General features: G+C 43.4%; 3 protein-coding genes across 9 annotated transcripts; 2 read left to right on the top strand and 1 right to left on the bottom strand.

The window, feature by feature from the left end:
• The first annotated feature begins 695 nt into the window (after positions 1 to 695).
• On the top strand, positions 696 to 4,798 carry dcun1d2a (DCN1, defective in cullin neddylation 1, domain containing 2a). 4 transcript variants are annotated; one of them, XM_028991071.1, is made up of 7 exons: positions 696 to 793; positions 1,803 to 2,019; positions 2,185 to 2,353; positions 2,516 to 2,646; positions 2,991 to 3,073; positions 3,163 to 3,259; positions 3,452 to 4,798. In XM_028991071.1, exons 1-7 carry the CDS (start codon positions 791 to 793, stop codon positions 3,529 to 3,531), a joined length of 780 nt encoding a protein of 259 aa, XP_028846904.1. In that variant the 5' UTR covers positions 696 to 790; the 3' UTR covers positions 3,532 to 4,798. The 4 variants fall into 4 exon arrangements, with proteins under 4 accessions (XP_028846904.1, XP_028846908.1, XP_028846905.1 ...); XM_028991072.1 differs by lacking the exon at positions 696 to 793 and adding an exon at positions 839 to 989; XM_028991073.1 differs by lacking the exon at positions 696 to 793 and adding an exon at positions 1,555 to 1,681.
• A 2,020-nt stretch (positions 4,799 to 6,818) lies between these two features.
• LOC114797156 (growth hormone-regulated TBC protein 1-A-like) lies at positions 6,819 to 12,651 on the top strand. 4 transcript variants are annotated; one of them, XM_028991838.1, is made up of 10 exons: positions 6,848 to 6,875; positions 7,674 to 7,866; positions 8,873 to 9,012; positions 9,094 to 9,252; positions 9,450 to 9,574; positions 10,168 to 10,264; positions 11,226 to 11,398; positions 11,984 to 12,169; positions 12,271 to 12,396; positions 12,431 to 12,651. In XM_028991838.1, exons 2-9 carry the CDS (start codon positions 7,832 to 7,834, stop codon positions 12,376 to 12,378), a joined length of 1,023 nt encoding a protein of 340 aa, XP_028847671.1. In that variant the 5' UTR covers positions 6,848 to 6,875; positions 7,674 to 7,831; the 3' UTR covers positions 12,379 to 12,396; positions 12,431 to 12,651. The 4 variants fall into 4 exon arrangements, with proteins under 4 accessions (XP_028847670.1, XP_028847669.1, XP_028847671.1 ...); XM_028991837.1 differs by having other exon boundaries at positions 6,819 to 6,875; positions 7,805 to 7,866; positions 12,271 to 12,651; XM_028991836.1 differs by having other exon boundaries at positions 6,826 to 6,875; positions 7,780 to 7,866; positions 12,271 to 12,651.
• Positions 12,652 to 12,765: 114 nt separating this feature from the next.
• Positions 12,766 to 16,987, bottom strand: lamp1b (lysosomal associated membrane protein 1b). Its single transcript, XM_028991840.1, has 6 exons — positions 16,653 to 16,987; positions 16,199 to 16,395; positions 15,605 to 15,727; positions 15,145 to 15,211; positions 14,678 to 14,845; positions 12,766 to 14,273 (listed from the first exon to the last, which is right to left on the bottom strand). Exons 1-6 carry the CDS (start codon positions 16,720 to 16,722, stop codon positions 14,134 to 14,136), a joined length of 765 nt encoding a protein of 254 aa, XP_028847673.1. The 5' UTR covers positions 16,723 to 16,987; the 3' UTR covers positions 12,766 to 14,133.
• Between the last annotated feature and the right edge of the window lie 93 nt (positions 16,988 to 17,080).

Here is a 17,080-nt window from a genome sequence, read left to right as displayed (position 1 = left end):
AGTCGCTCTGGATAAGGGTTTCTGCCAAATGTAACTAATTAGTTAGCATGGATGTTTGAGAATTATACAGTGCATTAACAGCATAGACACACATCTGTGCAGTTTTATGTCCTTTTTGGTGAAAAATATAGATTACACATACATGAAATACACTTAGATGAACTATTTCCGAAAGTGTAATATCTGATATTTCTGCTGAACATCTGAAATTCTTATTTGGATATTTTTCATATAACAACATTTGCAACTACTTGTTGTATTACTACTACTACTAATGATGCATGACTAGAATGTTCATGCCTTTTATATATTTTTGTTTTACAGTATTGATTCAAATTATTTAAACCATTTATTTCCTCCTTTACTTATTTACTATAGTACATTGTATAGCTTAGCCTTACTTTCTTCGTGGCTAATCTATGTACTCTACAACAGCACTACATCGCTATAGTGTGTTGTAATAAAGTAGATCATAAGGTATTTGTGAGAAGTAAAGCTACCTTCTACTTTTAGTGCATTAAGGTTTCATACAATGTCGTTTTAAAAAAAAAATGTATTGTCACACCCATGTTGCAGCCCGACCAGCAGTATAAACCTGCGCAAAAAGAATGTTAATGTTCTGAAGCAGGAACCTGCTGCCCGTCCGCCTGTGTATTGGACTACAACTCCCTGCACCGTGCGCCCTCAGCGCGCATGCTCCGTCCGTCTCTAGCGCAGTCCCTTGACGCCGACGCGCAGGCGTACACGGAACCACCGAGTATCAAATTGGTCCAAACAGCGGGTGATAAAAATGGTAGGTAATCTGAAAAGCGCCACGCCGAGCATGTCGATGAAAGGTCGGCGCGCCCGCGGCCCGGCCGCCGCCGGAAGGCTCGCGGCGCGGCGGCGGCTGTCCGTCGGCTCCGCGCGCGCTCCGTCCTCAGCCCGCGTCGCCGTGTGTCAGCCGCGTTCGTGTCCAGAAATCTGTCCGCGGCGGAGCGGCGGGGAAGGTCAGTTGTTGATATTTCGGGTCCGCGGTCGCGCCCGCACGTTCCTTTCCTTTTTGGTGCGCGGAGGCGCCTGGCGACTTGCGGCGTTCGGGCGGGCGGGGGGGCACGCGGTTTATATATCTATATATATTTACATTCATAGCATTTGTTATTATGCACGTTATTATAATTATTATGGTGACGCTTGACTCGCCAGTTTAAAAAAAAAAAAAAAAAAAAAAAAGCACTTCTGGATATTGACGCATAGCTGCACATCGAGGGTCGTCCGGATCGTGTTCATCACCGGCGACCTGACAGATCAGCCGGACGCGCCGCGGTTATTAATGTCCGTGTCGCTTTTCTAGTGTCGTGACGGCCGGTGGCGTTTGGTGCCTGCAGCGCAGTCGGTGGCTCGGACCCGAGGAGCGCGGAGTGCGTGGCTTCGGGGACCGTGTTGGGCTGAGAGATGCGTATGTGCTTACTCTGCACGGTTGGAAATAACTCGCAGCGTGTACGGTTTGTTTTGCGTCAGCTGTCCTAAGTTTGCCAGGGGGTCCTCCTGCTCAAGTTACATTCCAAGAGGAGCTCCTGTCGCAAGTTGTCATCCAGTGTTGTGACACAAGCGAACAATCTGAGCCCTTTCCCGGCGTCTGAGCGTGGCCGTGTCGCGCCGGCTCTCCAGGGCAGACCGTCGCTACGGTCCGCCTCTGAATGTGTGTGTTTGCGTCCCTCGGCACCCTCGCCTGCGTGTCCGTCTGCCTGCTTCTCCTGCTGGTGACCTGCCTGTGCCCACCGGGAACGCCGTCTCAGGGCCTCTGCTTTCTTTCCGTGCAGCACAAGCTGAAGTCTTCGCAGAAGGACAAGGTTCGACAGTTCATGTCCTTCACCCAGGCTGGGGAGAAGACAGCTGTGTACTGCCTCACGCAGAATGACTGGAAACTAGAGGTGGCCACCGACAACTACTTCCAGAACCCAGACCTGTATTACAAGGAATCCATGAAAACCTCGGTGGATAAGAAGAAGCTGGAACAGCTCTACAGCCGCTACAAAGGTAATTTCGTTCTTCTGTCTCTACGTAGCGGCCAGGCCTCGTGTAACACCGAACTGCTGTTTCTATATGGACTTGACCTCTGATTTGACCTCTGTGTTCCTTTGCATTAGTTGTAAATTTAGGGCCAGATTTAAGGATAATGTCCGTTGCCTTGTCCTTCATCAGATCCCCAGGATGAAAATAAGATCGGGATTGACGGGATCCAGCAGTTTTGCGATGATCTCAACCTTGACCCGGCCAGCATAAGTGTCCTCGTTGTGGCGTGGAAATTTCGGGCAGCCACACAGTGTGAATTCTCCAAGAAGGAATTCCTTGATGGCATGACAGAACTTGGGTAGGACATCGTCTTAGCCTTAATCCGTGCTCCACTTTTTGCCTCCAGACCACGTAATGGTAACGATCTGAAAAAGGGGCGTGGCTGCCTAGCATGTAGACCTTGGTCAATTCCTGCTCTCCCGATTCCTCAACCATTCTCCCTCTTTCCCTTCTCATCCAGATGTGACAGTCCAGAGAAACTGAAGGCTCTCCTCCCCAGATTAGAACAGGAGCTCAAAGACAGCGGGAAGTTCAAGGATTTCTACCAGTTCACTTTCAACTTTGCCAAGAACCCTGGACAGAAGGGTTTAGGTCAGAACCAGATAGTTCAGTACCAAGTACTACGTACAAGTTCAAATGAGCTTTATTGTCATTTCAGCCACATACAGGTTGGACAGTACATCGTGAAACGAAACAGCGTTTCTCCAGAACCAAGTGCTACATATGCAATTTAAACAAGGTTACAGACTGACTTAAAGTGCATGTGTGTGACATCGACAAACTGCACTATGTAAAGTGCAAACATTTATGACAAATAAAACATGTAGACAACAAAGATTACTTAAAAAGCACTAAGCCAATGAAAGGAAGAAATGTTGCAAGTTTTGGAAGAGGATTTTGGGTATAAATGGGTATATCCTGTCTGTCTGTCATAGATTTAGAAATGGCCATAGCTTATTGGAACCTGGTTCTGACTGGCCGGTTCAAGTTTCTGGATCTGTGGAACAGGTTTTTATTGGTGAGTGATTAGTTTCCTTGTGTTAGTGTCCTGTATAAAGTCCTGTGTTTAATAAATCTCTGCTTAATGGGTTCTTTCCTTCTCCAAAGGAACACCACAAACGATCAATTCCTAAAGACACATGGAACCTGCTTCTGGATTTTGGAAACATGATCGCTGACGATATGTCCAACTATGATGAGGAGGGTGAGTGGGAACCTTTTCCCCCTCACGTTGTGTCCCCATAGTGTAATGTCCACCTGACTCCTACTCTGATGCGTATGGTGTGGTCTCTTGCATGAAAAAAATGTGAACCCGTTGTGAATGTTTTGGCTGAAGGTGAGTGAAGATTCTCCTGAGCACATTTAATCACATGACCTGTCTGTGGCTCTTTCCTAGGGGCGTGGCCTGTTCTCATAGATGACTTTGTGGAATTTGCCCGGCCAATCGTGACAGGAGGGAAGCGCAAGACAGTATAATCACGGTCCTGCTCTTCTGCAGACCCGGCCTTGTCTAGTTATTGACTTTGTAGGTTTTTTTTTTTTTTTTTTAAAGACTTGTAAAAAAAAAAAGAAAAAATAAGAAACAAAGAACAGCAGAGAAACTATGAGATCATGAGACTGCACGACTATCAGAGAGCAACGATCACGCACACCTCCTTGCCCAGAAAAAGAAAAAAGGAAGTGCACCGTACAACAGCTGAAAAAATTGCATTTGGAGTCGCCGCATGCACCTTTCCAGCTGTGAGTGCAGACAGTCTGTTTTTCCCAAGGCCCTTAAAGAAGACAAGCACCCCGCAGCACCACCACCCACCTCCAACCAGCGCTGTTTCACCTCAGGAGGATGCCCACCGTCCCCGCCCCGCCCCTAACCCCGACCACATGCTGAATGGGTGGAGGGGCTGGTGCTGGAGCGCCCGTACCTGTACGTTGGTCTGGAGACTTATTGTGGGCGTATGTGTGCTTCTTTTTTAAATATAAATAATTTCCTGCGGGGCTTCAAGGGGCCCATTTAACAGATCCACTTTCTACTCCAGAGACCCGGGTTGTGAGCAGCATGCCGATCACCAGCACAAACACTATTGTTACAGTTGTAATATACTGTATCTGCTGTAGCAGTATGTACAGAGAGAATTCTATGAATAAATAATGTATAAAGTATGAGGGGGTGAATAAAAATATACTTTGGGGGCGGGGGAGAGGTGTTTGCGTACAGTAATTAAACTCTGTTATCGAAGGCCTCATTATCACTTTATTTCGGGTCAGGTGCGTGACCATATCATTTTTTTTTCTGTAGAATTCGATGTGACTATGCACAGTTATATGTTTTCCATTATTATTTTCACCATTTGGTCAGATTTATGTATTCAAATAAATTATAGCGCTTTAAGTAAAGTGGTCATGATTGTAAAAGGGCATGATTCATGAATGACTGAAGCTCATCAAATGTTGTAATTCCAAGAGAAGTCATCAGAGGGAGCTGTGGGCTTGTCTGGTAAATGACTATAATATATCACTAAAGTAAGTTAAAAAAATTGTTCATTTGGATTTGTTGCCATGCGTCAGAATTGAGGAAAGCGTTTTATGAAACCATTATGTCACATTTTTCACAAAATTGTGGCTTATTTAGGCATTTTGAGGAATAATATGCTTAAAAGGCTCAAAATACTTTTTTTTCGCAACATAGAATCAATGTACGTCAGATGGCTAATGATTTATGATCTTGTAATAAAGATAATAAGGTTTAGGCTTTTTTTCTTATTGTCGTTAGTATTTACTGACCTGTCTGTTATAATTGGATTTTGGATGGATTTGGACAGACACAATTTGCATTCTAAGACCAGTGAATGGAAATAATGTATTTGTGAAAAGAATAAGTCAAAAAATCCCTCCCTACTGTGGTTCTGGGTGTGGATGACATTTGGCCCCATCAACAGGACTCATGCACCCTCATCATTACACATTTAACACCCCTGTTGAAATGCCATGTGTTTGTGTAAAAATTAAAACCTATAACCTGTACAACTGAATTAAAAAGCATGCAAAATGTACAATAAGCTGTTTGCTTAAGTGGGCACACCCTAAAACGAATTCTACGTTGAAGCACCTTTTAATTTATTTACATATCATTTGATTTTATTACAGCATGTAGTCTTCGTATGTACATCAGATTTAGTGACTCTGATTAACCTGTACTAATAGGATTTCCCTGAAATTAAATGAGTTGCTTATTCATCTAAATACATGGTTCACAATAGAGATTACAAAGCAGGGTTAGTGATGGCCTGCTGCTAATAAAGCAGACTCGTAAACAAAGGGTTGTGGGGTCAAATCCTGAACTGCCAAGGTGCCACTGAGGTACCTTACGGCTCCCTTTCGTGGCTGCCCACTGCTTACTTAGATTGATCCTGGGGACAAATTTAGTTGTGTGCACAGTTTGCTGTGTTTGCTGTGTTTCACAATAACAAAGACTTGTCATATCAAAGATCTCAGTCAGGAGATGGGTACAGCAGTGGCTCTGAGAAAACATTGACAATATTACAAAAACTGGTCAGGGAAGCTGCCAAGAGACCTACAGCAACACTGAAGGAGCTGCATGAATGTCTAGCAAGTAACAACTTGGGACAACAATTTCCCATACTCTTCCTAGGTCTGGACTATGGGGTAGGGTTGCAAGTACATTACGTCTGCCAAAGGCATTTGGAAAAAGTGTGTTGCTGTCTGAGGATATGAAGGGTGATGTTTCTGGTTTCAATTCCAGGGACTCCAGCCCACCACAGGGTCCACATACAGACCATTCACTTACACACTATTCAAAGTCGCCAATTCATCTAGGGCGCTTTCACACCTACAGGCTTTAATCTGTTTCCTCCCTTGTTGCAATTAGTTTGGTCCGGTATGAACACAGTAATTTCACTAGAGTGGGCACCAAAACAACCCCCAAATCCACATCAAATAGGGAACTCTGGTGAGTACACATTTTGAACTAAAACCAAGTGGCTACATGTCTATGCAGTTATTTTGCTTGTACACTCAACATGCTGTAAAATGAATTGCAGACACACTTGGAGTTGTGAGGAGGAGTAAATTAAAGTTCCATTAAGAAAATGTCTCTCCAATTTCACACAAACATGTAGCAGCCCACAACAAAAGTATTCACTTTTGTTGTTCTCGTGGTTACACAAGAGTAAATTCTCATGTGATTTAAAGAGACACATTTTGGTTGGCTTGGATTTTTCCCTATGTGAAAGGAAAATCACACAGTGTTGCAACTTTACCGACTGAGTTGGACCAAAGCAAATGTACTAAGGTGTGAAAGCGCCCCTAGTGTCCATGCCTTTGGATGCAGGAAGCTGTGGAGAACCAGAGGAACCAGGGAAGAGCATTCAAACTCCACCCACAGAGGGTTCCAGCCAGGATTTGAAATCACAACCTTGGAGGTGCAAGGCCACATCGCTAACCACCGTGCCACCAGCACAGCTTCATTGCTGCTGATATCCATGATCTGTCACAAGAGCAGGACCCCGTCTGACTGCAACTCAGTTTATCAGAGCTTTCTTCTGCTAAGTGGTTAATTATCAGCAGCCAAACAGTGTGAGACATTGTGACCAGAGACATCAGCTTGATCCTGATCCTGAGCCAATATGCAGGAGCTCAGTGGCTGGTCAGACCAGTTATTTCTTTGTTATATGCTTTGTCCAAACATTAGCTGAACAAAACAGACACTGCGGAAATCTATTATCATAAATACACATGGACTGTAGGACTTTTCATGTGCTGCATTAGACCAGCACTCGGCGGATTTCACACAAACCATCACTGAGGTAATGTAACTTATCACTTCATTTAGAAATCATTATATATCATATTTTTATCCATAAAATAATGGATTTTAAATAACAGTCTAACAATTTCAGTAACAATAGACACTAAAAGGGCCAACAGATGTTAATGGGTTAGTTACAAATTAATTGGTAGTTACACATATGTTGCATATGTATTACCCTACTTATACATATAGTGAAATTAGAACGTGCGTACGTGTGTGAAATACAAAATCGATGTTATGTGTAGAAATGACATAGAGTACTGAACGGAGGTTTCAAGCTGTAGTGTAGTTATATAAAATGTAATAATTCTCCTTCAGCGTTTCCTGGGCCTGGTGACGTGAAATTGATTGTTTTGTCATTGTGAAACACTGCAGCACAGAAATGTGTCCTCTGCTTTTAACCCGTCACCCTTGGTGAGCAGTGGGCATCCATGACAGGGGACCCATACGCAACAAAATATATTTCGTGTGTATCAATATATTGTGAATTGTGTAATATATGTTGATATATTCTATAATAATATTTTTTATAATATTAATAATAATAATATATGTAAGCAGTGTATAAATATATGAATCAGGATTTATGACAATATATGGAAAAATTGCAATTTCATATATTGAATAAATGCATTGTTATACTATTTAATATATTATATATACTTAAATATTAAATGAGATTATATATTGAAAGGCATTGCAAATATATGGGGAATTTTCTCATATATACTGAAATGTATTTAGCAATGCAATAAATATTCTAGTATGTAGCAATATATGTTTGTTTCGCAAGGCAAGCAGTGTGTGTGGCACCTCAGCGGATCGGGATTCGAACCCGCAACCCCAGGCCTGCTTCCTTACCCGCTAAGCCAGTCATTTGTCTCCACATGTCTCAATAGCGCTTAAAACCATCCTTTGGATTAGGTTCCACACGGAGAACCGCACGGTGACATGGACAGCAGCCATAGTTCACACAGTCCCCTCAGGTAAGACGCGTTTTCCCCACATTCACGTTGAATCTGTATCTCTACTTCTGGTGCCTACATGCCTACAATCAAAAGTTCTGAAACGACCACATCATGTACACAAGCACACACGCACACTGCCAGCAAGCCAGTGACTTGTATGCAGTGTTGGGCTTGTTCCCTAATGTAAGGTCAAGGCGCCCTGAGGAAGAAATAAAGATATATAGCAAGATATAAAAACATTTATCTCTGTAAAAAAAGAACAGATCGTAAGTACACTTTTTGTTGGTGTGCTGGTTTTGTCCTGTCATGTAGAATAGGATGGTTTAATGATAGTTTTATAAACAGAGTATAAACTGAGATGAGCCTCATGATTGACTGCTCTCACACACAAGCAATTTATTCATTGTGGATGATCAATAAACATTTAACCAAGCAGTTCTTCTTAGTTGTTCTTATACAGTACAGGACAAAAGGTTTGGACACACCTACTCATTCAATGGGTTTTCTTTATTTTCATGACCATTTACTTTGGTAGATTCTCACTGGAGGTATCAAAACTATGAATTAACACATTTATTTATTTAAAAAAAAAATCCTCAGTGCGACTATCAAACGGTTAGCATGTCACGCAAGTCTGAAAGTAGTGCTTTATATAATGAGGTCAATTATCAGGTTTATAGAACGCAGGCCATTTCTCTGTTGGCACCCATAACGTCTGTGCCTTATCAAAACAATAATCTCACTATGATGTTTATCATTTCATCTCCCATTTCTGACAATAAAAGATCAAGGACCTTATTACATAAATTTCCCAATTAGCAAAACTATTTGTGATAACAATGGAAAACTATAGTTAGGACCTTTTTGGATTTAGGATTCATGTAGTGTAGTGCCCATGACACTATATATTTTTTTATTATTTATGGAATAGTAATATAACTCAACAAATACTGTCATATTGTTTTACAATGCACTTCTGCGCTTCTACACAACGGACTGGACTGTCTCCTTTCTGGGGATGTAGGATTGATTCTTATGGGTTTGAGAAGCCCGAGGAGCCCCATGAGGAGACGATGGTAGAGTATCTCACCATTCTCAGCCGTAGGTCTTTGAAGTGGTCACGACTTTTGCATGGAAACGACAAAGTAGAGAAAAACATGAAAGGTAGCTACACCCTGTCTCTTCTTGTAACTGAGCATTTGTATATTAAAAAATTGACAGCACAAAACATGTGTGCATGAACAGTGAAGCGGTACGTGAGAAAAGGAGTGCCCAAGGAACACCGGACCTTGGTCTGGATGGCGGCCAGCGGAGCCCAGGATCAGCTGGAGAGGAACCCGGGATATTATTCCTCGCTACTGGAAAGTGAAGGGGATGCCAAGCTTGAGGAGGCCATTCGCGCAGGTGTGTGTTCACGCACCCACACACAAAAACAACAACAAAAAAGTCCCCTGCCCATATTGTCATAAAACACAGAATTCAGATTGAAGCTTTGCTGCGCTGACCTGCCTGAGAAACGTGGGCTGAGACTTTTTGCGGTCTGAAGAAAAAAAGACAAGAGTTTCATTTAAAGTATCAGTTACATGGCCTCTCTTTTGCAGACATACACAGAACGTTCCCAGACAACGTTCAGTTCCGGGACTCGTCCGAGGAGTGCCTGCAGGCAGCTCTCTACAATGTTCTGCGGGCGTTTGGACTCCACAACAAGGAAGTGGGATACTGCCAGGTACTCTCCCTCCCAGCAGTTACCCAGACACTTGTGTCAAGCATAGTTTCAGGCTAGCGTGTGTATGTATGTTTGTGTTGGTGCTTTTTTTTTTTGGTTTGAATTGTAAACACGGGTATTATTTGCAGTTGAGCGCAACCTCTGCGCACTTTACGATGTCGCAAAAACTACCCTATCCAATGACCTCCCTAGTTTAACGGGATCCCTTCCACCACCAGCCCTATTTTTTTATTACATTAATCAGTTAGCTATTGAACCTTTCAGCTAGCTGAATCTGTCCAATCTGTTTTGGTGGCTTCCCCCAGGGCCTGACTGAATCGACCTGGCTGTAAAGTTGCATTAGGCCTCAGGCATTGTGTCCTTTGTCATCTGTGGCTGACAGCGTTGCACTGGGAAGCACAATGGGAACAATGGATTGTTTTTTGGCATTTCTGCCCCTGATGCAGAAAAAAAACGTCTATGCACAATGCAGTGTGCACAAATGCACCCCTTTTCACAGAGGTTGCCCTCTTTCGAGCCCCACCTCTGTACCGACAGAGTATTCAGACAGAGAGCGAGTGATTCATCCATTGTCCTTCCTCTTGCTGATGTAGGGTATGAACTTCATTGCTGGGTATCTCATCATCATCACTAAAGATGAGGAGAAATCCTTCTGGCTGTTGGATGCTTTGCTGGGGAGGATATTACCAGGTCAGTTCCTCCCTGCATTTTCTACAGCAAACAAGGCCTTCAATCAGTAAATTCAACATGAACTTCATCACGGGCAGGCTGAAATAACCCAAACACCAGTCCTAATTCATAGGCTCTATCTGAATATCCCTTGAAGGTATTGATACCATTCCTAATTTCTGCCTGTGAACTTTTATGGTTTATGAATAAAAAATAATAGAAAACTCCAAACCTTTCTACAAAAATTAACATATTGTGGCTTCTAAGGAATTTTATTTTATGTCAATAGCTGACACACTTCACTCAAATATGGAAGAGACTATGGGTCCTATTTTGAATTTCTTATGTCCCAAGTCTTACATCTTAAGCAATTTAGGGAGAGAGAAGTGGGGTCCTGATTTGGATTCTGATTTGCTGGGAACAAGCAGAGAGCACAAAAAATGGGTTTAAACGGCCAGATAATGTACTCACAAAAGTTGGATTTTCACGCAAAAATGCAAAGGATACCTGAAATTCAGTGTTGCAAAACCAAGTCCTGGTATGTCTTTAAAAGGTTTGTGTAGGCAATTTTTATGAAATTAATATGAACATGAAAGGTACTTAAAATTGTGCTTGCTATTTGGTCATGAGAAATGGCATGTAGTCTCAAGAAAAGTAAAAGGTTTAATTCAATCAGAATGTTTGTATTAATTTACTTATGATAAACTTTCATACACTATCAACTTTCATTGAGATTTAGATTCTTTTTTAGATTTTGCCTGGTGTAAAGTTGAGACATCAGATTAACCTACATAGAATAGATAGAATTGATCTGAAAAGTCCAAATAATGGTGCTGACATAATTTGAACGTCCTCCTCAGACATCGTAAGGCTTGGAACATACTGAATCAGAAGACTTTATTAATCCCGAAATAAATGATTATTGATTATTGAAAATAAGAACCATCTCTGCGCTATAACTGAGACATTGTCTCTGTTTCAGATTACTACACAACTTCCATGTTGGGTCTGAGGGTGGATCAGGAAGTCTTGGGAGAGCTTGTGAGGCTTAGGGTTCCGGTGGTGTGGCAGCTGATGCAGAAGCACAACGTGATGTGGACCCTGGTGGTTTCACGCTGGTTCATCTGCCTTTTCGTCGACATTCTACCTGTGGAGGTGAGTTACAGGTATAGGTGTACCTGCTGAATCTCCTTAATTACTAAATTAGAGGATCTAGGTTTGATTGTGCTTCCCGGCTTTACTAGGATCAGAGGCTTTTTTTGGCCCATGTGAAATTATCCTTGCAATTACTTTATCTGTTATTTACAGATAAGTGTTACTTAATCTTGGCAAGATGTTACTTAATCTTAAACAGCCATGTCAGAACATCCCATGGTTGTGGGATGGATGTCACCGTGTTTCAGAAGGGGCAAATGACTGAAATGACAAAAAATAAAACTGAAATGCGAGATGAGTTGAGAACCATCATCAGTCAAACCATTGGCTACAACTTACTATTTACATTTACGCCATTTATCAGACGCCCTTATCAGTACAATCAGTAGTTACAGGGACAGTCCCAGTGGAGACCCACTAGGATACTAACAACGGTGTTCTTGATTGTGAATCAAAGAAGTCCTCATCATAGAGCCACCACAATTTCATCCATTATGCAGCAAAAAAACTAATACTGAACATGAGGTAAATGTTCTAGGTCATGCCATCCATACAGAATAACCATTTCTCCTTCTTTATCTTAAGACGGTTCTGCGGATCTGGGACTGTCTGTTCTACGAGGGTTCCAAGATCCTGTTCCGTGTTGCACTCACACTAATTCGCCACAACCAGCCACTCCTCCTTCAGGCAAAGAACCTTCCAGATGTCTGTGAACGTTTCAAGCAGATCACGCATGGGGAGTTTGTGGGGGACTGTCATTGCTTTATCCAGGTGTGTGCTTTACGTGGCCTCGCCTGCTGATTCCAACTCATGTATAGCCAGTGTGGCTTACTGCAATTTTTATTTTATCTTGTACCTTTCCCCCCCCACAGAAAATCTTTCAGGAACCCGGGCGTCTCACAATGGCAACAATCGGCAAACTTAGGCAGATGTGCAGAGAGCGCATTTTAGCCGAGGAGTCTGGCCTGGCCGTCCCTTAACGTCCATTTGGGCAGGTGTCAGGGAACATATCAAAAAGGACATACCATGCCATCATTTCGGCATCTGGTAGAGCGGAAAAAGTAGGTCATGAAGAGGAGAGCGGCAGCGGGTGAAAGATATACCACAGGCCAAGAGGATTCACAGAACATGCTATTTACAAATGATTTATTGTGTCCTGTATTGTTCCAATAATAAATCATAGTGTACCGTCACTGTAAATACTGATATACTTTATACACAATTACTGGCTGCAATAAAGGAAATTTAAAGCTTTTCTGCATTACTCTGTGTTCTCTATTGCTGAATTCCTCCATATTTCATTTAAAATAAGCAGGTAAGCATTAATTTCTTGTAGTTTTTCCAAAGGGGAACAAAAAGGCACAAAGTTCTTTAATTCGTCCCTTTTTATTAAAATCACAGCATTTCAAAAGTGATGCACATGTTGTCTAATCAATAAATTACTCTTAACGAATTAACAGAATTACTAGTGATGACTATCCAAACCCACACTTTCAATCCATATTGCCACTGCACTCTGAGGGCAGGGGATCAATTGGTCAGTAACTGCAAACCAAAGAGCTTTTACTGGTCAGCACCAGTTTTTGTCTTCATTTTTTCCAGACCAAGACGACCCCTGCTTGGCGAGATTACTTCTAAAGGTCACACGCTTTTTTATGATGAGTCAGCAAACCACAGTCAGCCACCCCGACTTCCACCAGTTCCTGAAACACCAATCAAGAGTGGGTATAAACTTCACCGCGCGGTACTGGACGCGGGCTCGTGGCTCCCCCACCCATCCCTTCTGTTTAGGGTAAACACCCGTCCACCACCTCAGCACATTACGTTACCATGCACTTCCCGCGGTAATCGGTAAAGGGTTCGTCAATGACTACGTGCTACATGCTGATAGCAGAGAATAATGGCCTTCCCTATAATATTAAAAAATAAAAGTTTTAGCTTTGTTTTCTGTCACCACATAGAAAAGGTTAAACCACGATGAAGACTAGCGGTTCGGGCCAAGCTGCCTGTAACTAACCCAGTCTCTCCGTAGCGTTCACGCAACCTCACCAGTAACACACTTCGTAACTACAGAGGAGAAAATGCCCTGGAGCCAATCAGATGAGGGTTGAGGAGGAGCCTAACTAAGTCATTACAAATCCCTTTCCAATCTGGTAATAAACCACGTGTGTATCTATATAGACGAGAAAAGAACACAGCCAGAATAATAGAACAGCATAAGGCCAAACAAGCGACAGCCAAACGTTGATTGTTTCATCACTGTGTCAGCTGCATTTCATGCCAGTGTTTGAAATGCCTTTATGTGATTATTACCTCAGTGCACATTATTACTGAACAATGACATTTTGAGTGCACCGGTGCACTCCCTCTCCGTAACCCAACTATGCGCTCACCATCGTTGTGCTGCAAAAGACCAAAAACGAACATTTCCTAAAGCAGGCACTGCAAGAAAACGGCTGACTATACTGTGCTCTAAAAACCGCAACCAATAGACAAAACTTGAGAGTAAGCATGTGATACGATATTACCAGTTCTGTACAACAGAGCAGAAAGTCCTGAAAGTGCACAGCCACAAGTGTGGGGGTCAAAGGGCACAGAACAAAAGCTCTAAAAATTGAGGCACCGGGTACATGGAGAAAACGGAGACTATGGGGGTGACAGCCTAGAAAGGCAAACAGAAGAGTGCGTCGTAGCAGTGCGCTTTCCAGCTCGGGAGGTCTTGTGACAGGAAGTGCTCAGATGGTCTGGTAGCCAGCGTGACTCCTCTTCCTGCCGATGAGGTACGCCACGAGCACGACGAGCACCAGGCCGGCCAGTGCTGCGCCCACGATGATGGGGATCAACAGGTCATCTTGGTCCAGCTGACACTCCTCCGCTTTGAGAGAGGAGAATTTACCCGTACATGTTATTTTTACTCGGTCATCCAATAAAATAAAACACAGTTTCACTGTATGAATGGAAATATGTTTGGGTTATTCTGATATTAGGGTATTTATAACTGGACCTAAATCACCATAGATCCAATAAAATGCAATTAAACAAGTAACATTAATTTAATTTCCAATTGGATTTAAATTGTGAAGAATAGACAGAAATTTGGAAAAAAACATCAAAATAATAAATATAACTGATCAACCCTTACACAAGTCAGTCTGCATTACTGGACTGTTTCACCAAGCTAAGACAAGTCAGGCACCAGACAGTATCAGAAGTATGTTTTAGAAAGAAGGGTGGGTAGAAATGGGTTTGTCAATGACCAGTCAATTATCAATGACCCACCAGCCGCAAACTGATCCCCACTGATGGCAAATGGCTGCACCTGCAGCTGGAAAGTGTTTAGGGAGAAAACTGAAGTCACGCTCAGAATCTGCTCCTCCCGGCACATGTAGGAATATCCCAGCGTTCCCCTTATATAGTCTAGACTGTTGTTTCCGGCACCAAATGGCACTAAAGAGAAAAAAAAAAAAAGATGAGAAACAGGTATCTGTAAATAGCAAGTTTATCATAATTTACTTTATTATTAATCTAAGACTATTCTCAAATATGGAATAGAGACAATACACAAAAAATAATTTGTTAAAGCAAGTTTTACATTTATATATTATATCTATATAATTTATTAGAGAGTATAAAATAACTATTTGTAAAGGTCCAATTGTTATTTTGTTCTTTAAAAAAAAAAAAAAACATCACTTCTTTGTAATAATAAAATACATCAATGATTCAAATTTCATCTTTTTACTCACCTGACATTTCTGGCCAGAACGCTGACATGTTCAGGCCACTGAGATGGTATTTTTTAGAAGTAGAGTTCTGCAGGAACAATTAATAAACAAATTAGGGATATGAAACCATCCTGTATAAATTGATCTTTCTTCCCCCTCACATACGCATTTACTGCGGTGAAAGTGCAGTGGCTTTAATTGACCACCAGATGGAGATGTAGAACCTAGACCAGGGGTCCACAGTTCCACCTTCCACCACACCTGCTTCAACCCCAGACCTGGTTGGTCACGATTACAGAGACGGAATCAGGAGTGTTCAATGAGAATCGACCGGAAACGTGCAAGATGAATGAATGAGAGTTCGGTCGGTTACTTGTTAAAATGATGAGCAGATTTTTGTTTATCCCTTTACAGAGTTTTTATCTCCCGGCCCTGATGCTGCTCAGAGAGCGAGAGAGAAAGACCAAAATAAAACACTTGCCAGTGAGAAGAAGAAAGTCAGGTTTGTCTTCTCGTCCATCAGAATCAGGGAGGCACGGTCAGACTCGCATGACCCAAGGTGCCTTGTCACATTGGGCCGCAGGTTCACAACTTCTTGGACCGTCTGCGCAGGATGAGAATTGCGTGTTCAGGGCAACGACAGGCGGACATGGTCATTTACATTTACAGCATTTATCAGACGCCCTTATCCAGAGTGACTTACAATCAGTAGTTACAGGGACAGTCCCCCCCTGGAGCAATTTAGGGTTAAGTGTCTTGCTCAGGGACACAATAGTAGTAAGTGGGATTTGAACCTGGGTCTTCTGGTCCATAGGCTACTACCACCCCTACTACGGACCAAAACTAAGAAGAGAGAGACCGCGGTAGATCACTCAGGAACACAACAGAGAACATGCTCAGCTGCCACCACAACTCGTGACGTGAGAAAACGACGAGGTCATTAAGTATGTCACACTTAATCCGTTCTCATACTTCAGAAACTGAACCATGAAGGCATACTTTATAATCCCAGAGAAGAAACTATATATCAGCATTAAGCCATTGATGATTATTGGTGTGTGCGCGTGCACGTCACCTTCTGCTGAGTGTTCTTAAAGGTGACGTTCATCTGCAGACCCATTTGTGCCATCAGACAGACAGTGCCATTGTCGCCGGTCACGTTGTAGATGCCCCGCTCTGGGTGGGGAGGGGTCGCAGGGGTCACGGGATCACTGGTCTGGGGGAGAGCAGTGGTGGCCTGCCGGGTCGCCACGGCGAAACTGCGATGCAATGCTGTTTAAACAAATAACATGGACAACTTAGAAGCAGAAAGCAATTGTGCTTTTGTCTTAAATAAAGATCGCCGAAAAATAGCGGGTCAGAAGGTAGGCAGCGATTACATAACCGCGCGTCACTGATGGGACAATGCAAAGGGGACCGTAACCAGGGGCGCTCTGCCCCCCCCAAAAAAACCAGGGCCAAACTAGCGGGCAGGCCGGTAAACATCACCAGCTAGCTTCCTACGTGGCCAGCTACCGAAGCGCGCTTACCCAGCAGCAGGACGAGGGCGAGCCGCCCGGGCAGGGCTCCGTCGCGGCGGCGGCGGCAGCCGGAGGTCATGTTCGCAGGGCGGCAGCTGTGGCGTGGCGGTAAATCACGGCGCGGCCGAGCCGAGGGACTCCGGAGACTGGCCGCGCGCAGCGCGCACACGGCGCGGCGGTCCGGCGCATGCGCAGAGCGCCCGGACGACCCACGGAGCTTTTTAACTTCTTCTTCTCTTTCTTCTTCTTCTTTTTTTTTTAAATCACCGACGAGCGTATAAACGATAAGAGCGGCCCACTTCTGCTCCGCTATCAGTGGGAACCGCGGACGGGTTCCGGGGTGGCTGTTCTGGCCCATGCAGGGGGGGGGCAGGGTCACGTGGGTACAAGTGACGACCACCCATTCCAGGTCACGTGAGAAGAGGGACAGAAAAAGT

This window comes from Denticeps clupeoides, chromosome 9 (assembly GCF_900700375.1).
Source record: "Denticeps clupeoides chromosome 9, fDenClu1.1, whole genome shotgun sequence".
NCBI classification, from domain to species: domain Eukaryota; kingdom Metazoa; phylum Chordata; class Actinopteri; order Clupeiformes; family Denticipitidae; genus Denticeps; species Denticeps clupeoides.
This window is presented reverse-complemented; position numbering and strand designations above follow the sequence as displayed.

Excerpts from the sequence above, each read along its gene's own strand:
- dcun1d2a (XM_028991071.1), top strand. Across the intron at positions 2,647-2,990 it reads CCCTGGACAGAAGGGTTTAG|ATTTAGAAATGGCCATAGCT; the intron begins GTCAGAACCAGA and ends TGTCTGTCATAG. Across the intron at positions 3,074-3,162 it reads TGTGGAACAGGTTTTTATTG|GAACACCACAAACGATCAAT; the intron begins GTGAGTGATTAG and ends CCTTCTCCAAAG.
- LOC114797156 (XM_028991837.1), top strand. The coding sequence starts at position 7,832 with ATGGACAGCAGCCATAGTTCACACAGTCCCCTCAG. Across the intron at positions 7,867-8,872 it reads AGTTCACACAGTCCCCTCAG|GATTGATTCTTATGGGTTTG; the intron begins GTAAGACGCGTT and ends CTGGGGATGTAG. Across the intron at positions 10,265-11,225 it reads GCTGGGGAGGATATTACCAG|ATTACTACACAACTTCCATG; the intron begins GTCAGTTCCTCC and ends TCTCTGTTTCAG.
- lamp1b (XM_028991840.1), bottom strand. The coding sequence starts at position 16,722 with ATGACCTCCGGCTGCCGCCGCCGCCGCGACGGAGCCCTGCCCGGGCGG. Across the intron at positions 15,728-16,198 it reads TTAAGAACACTCAGCAGAAG|ACGGTCCAAGAAGTTGTGAA; the intron begins GTGACGTGCACG and ends CATCCTGCGCAG. Across the intron at positions 14,274-14,677 it reads TGGGGATCAGTTTGCGGCTG|CGGAGGAGTGTCAGCTGGAC; the intron begins GTGGGTCATTGA and ends CCTCTCTCAAAG.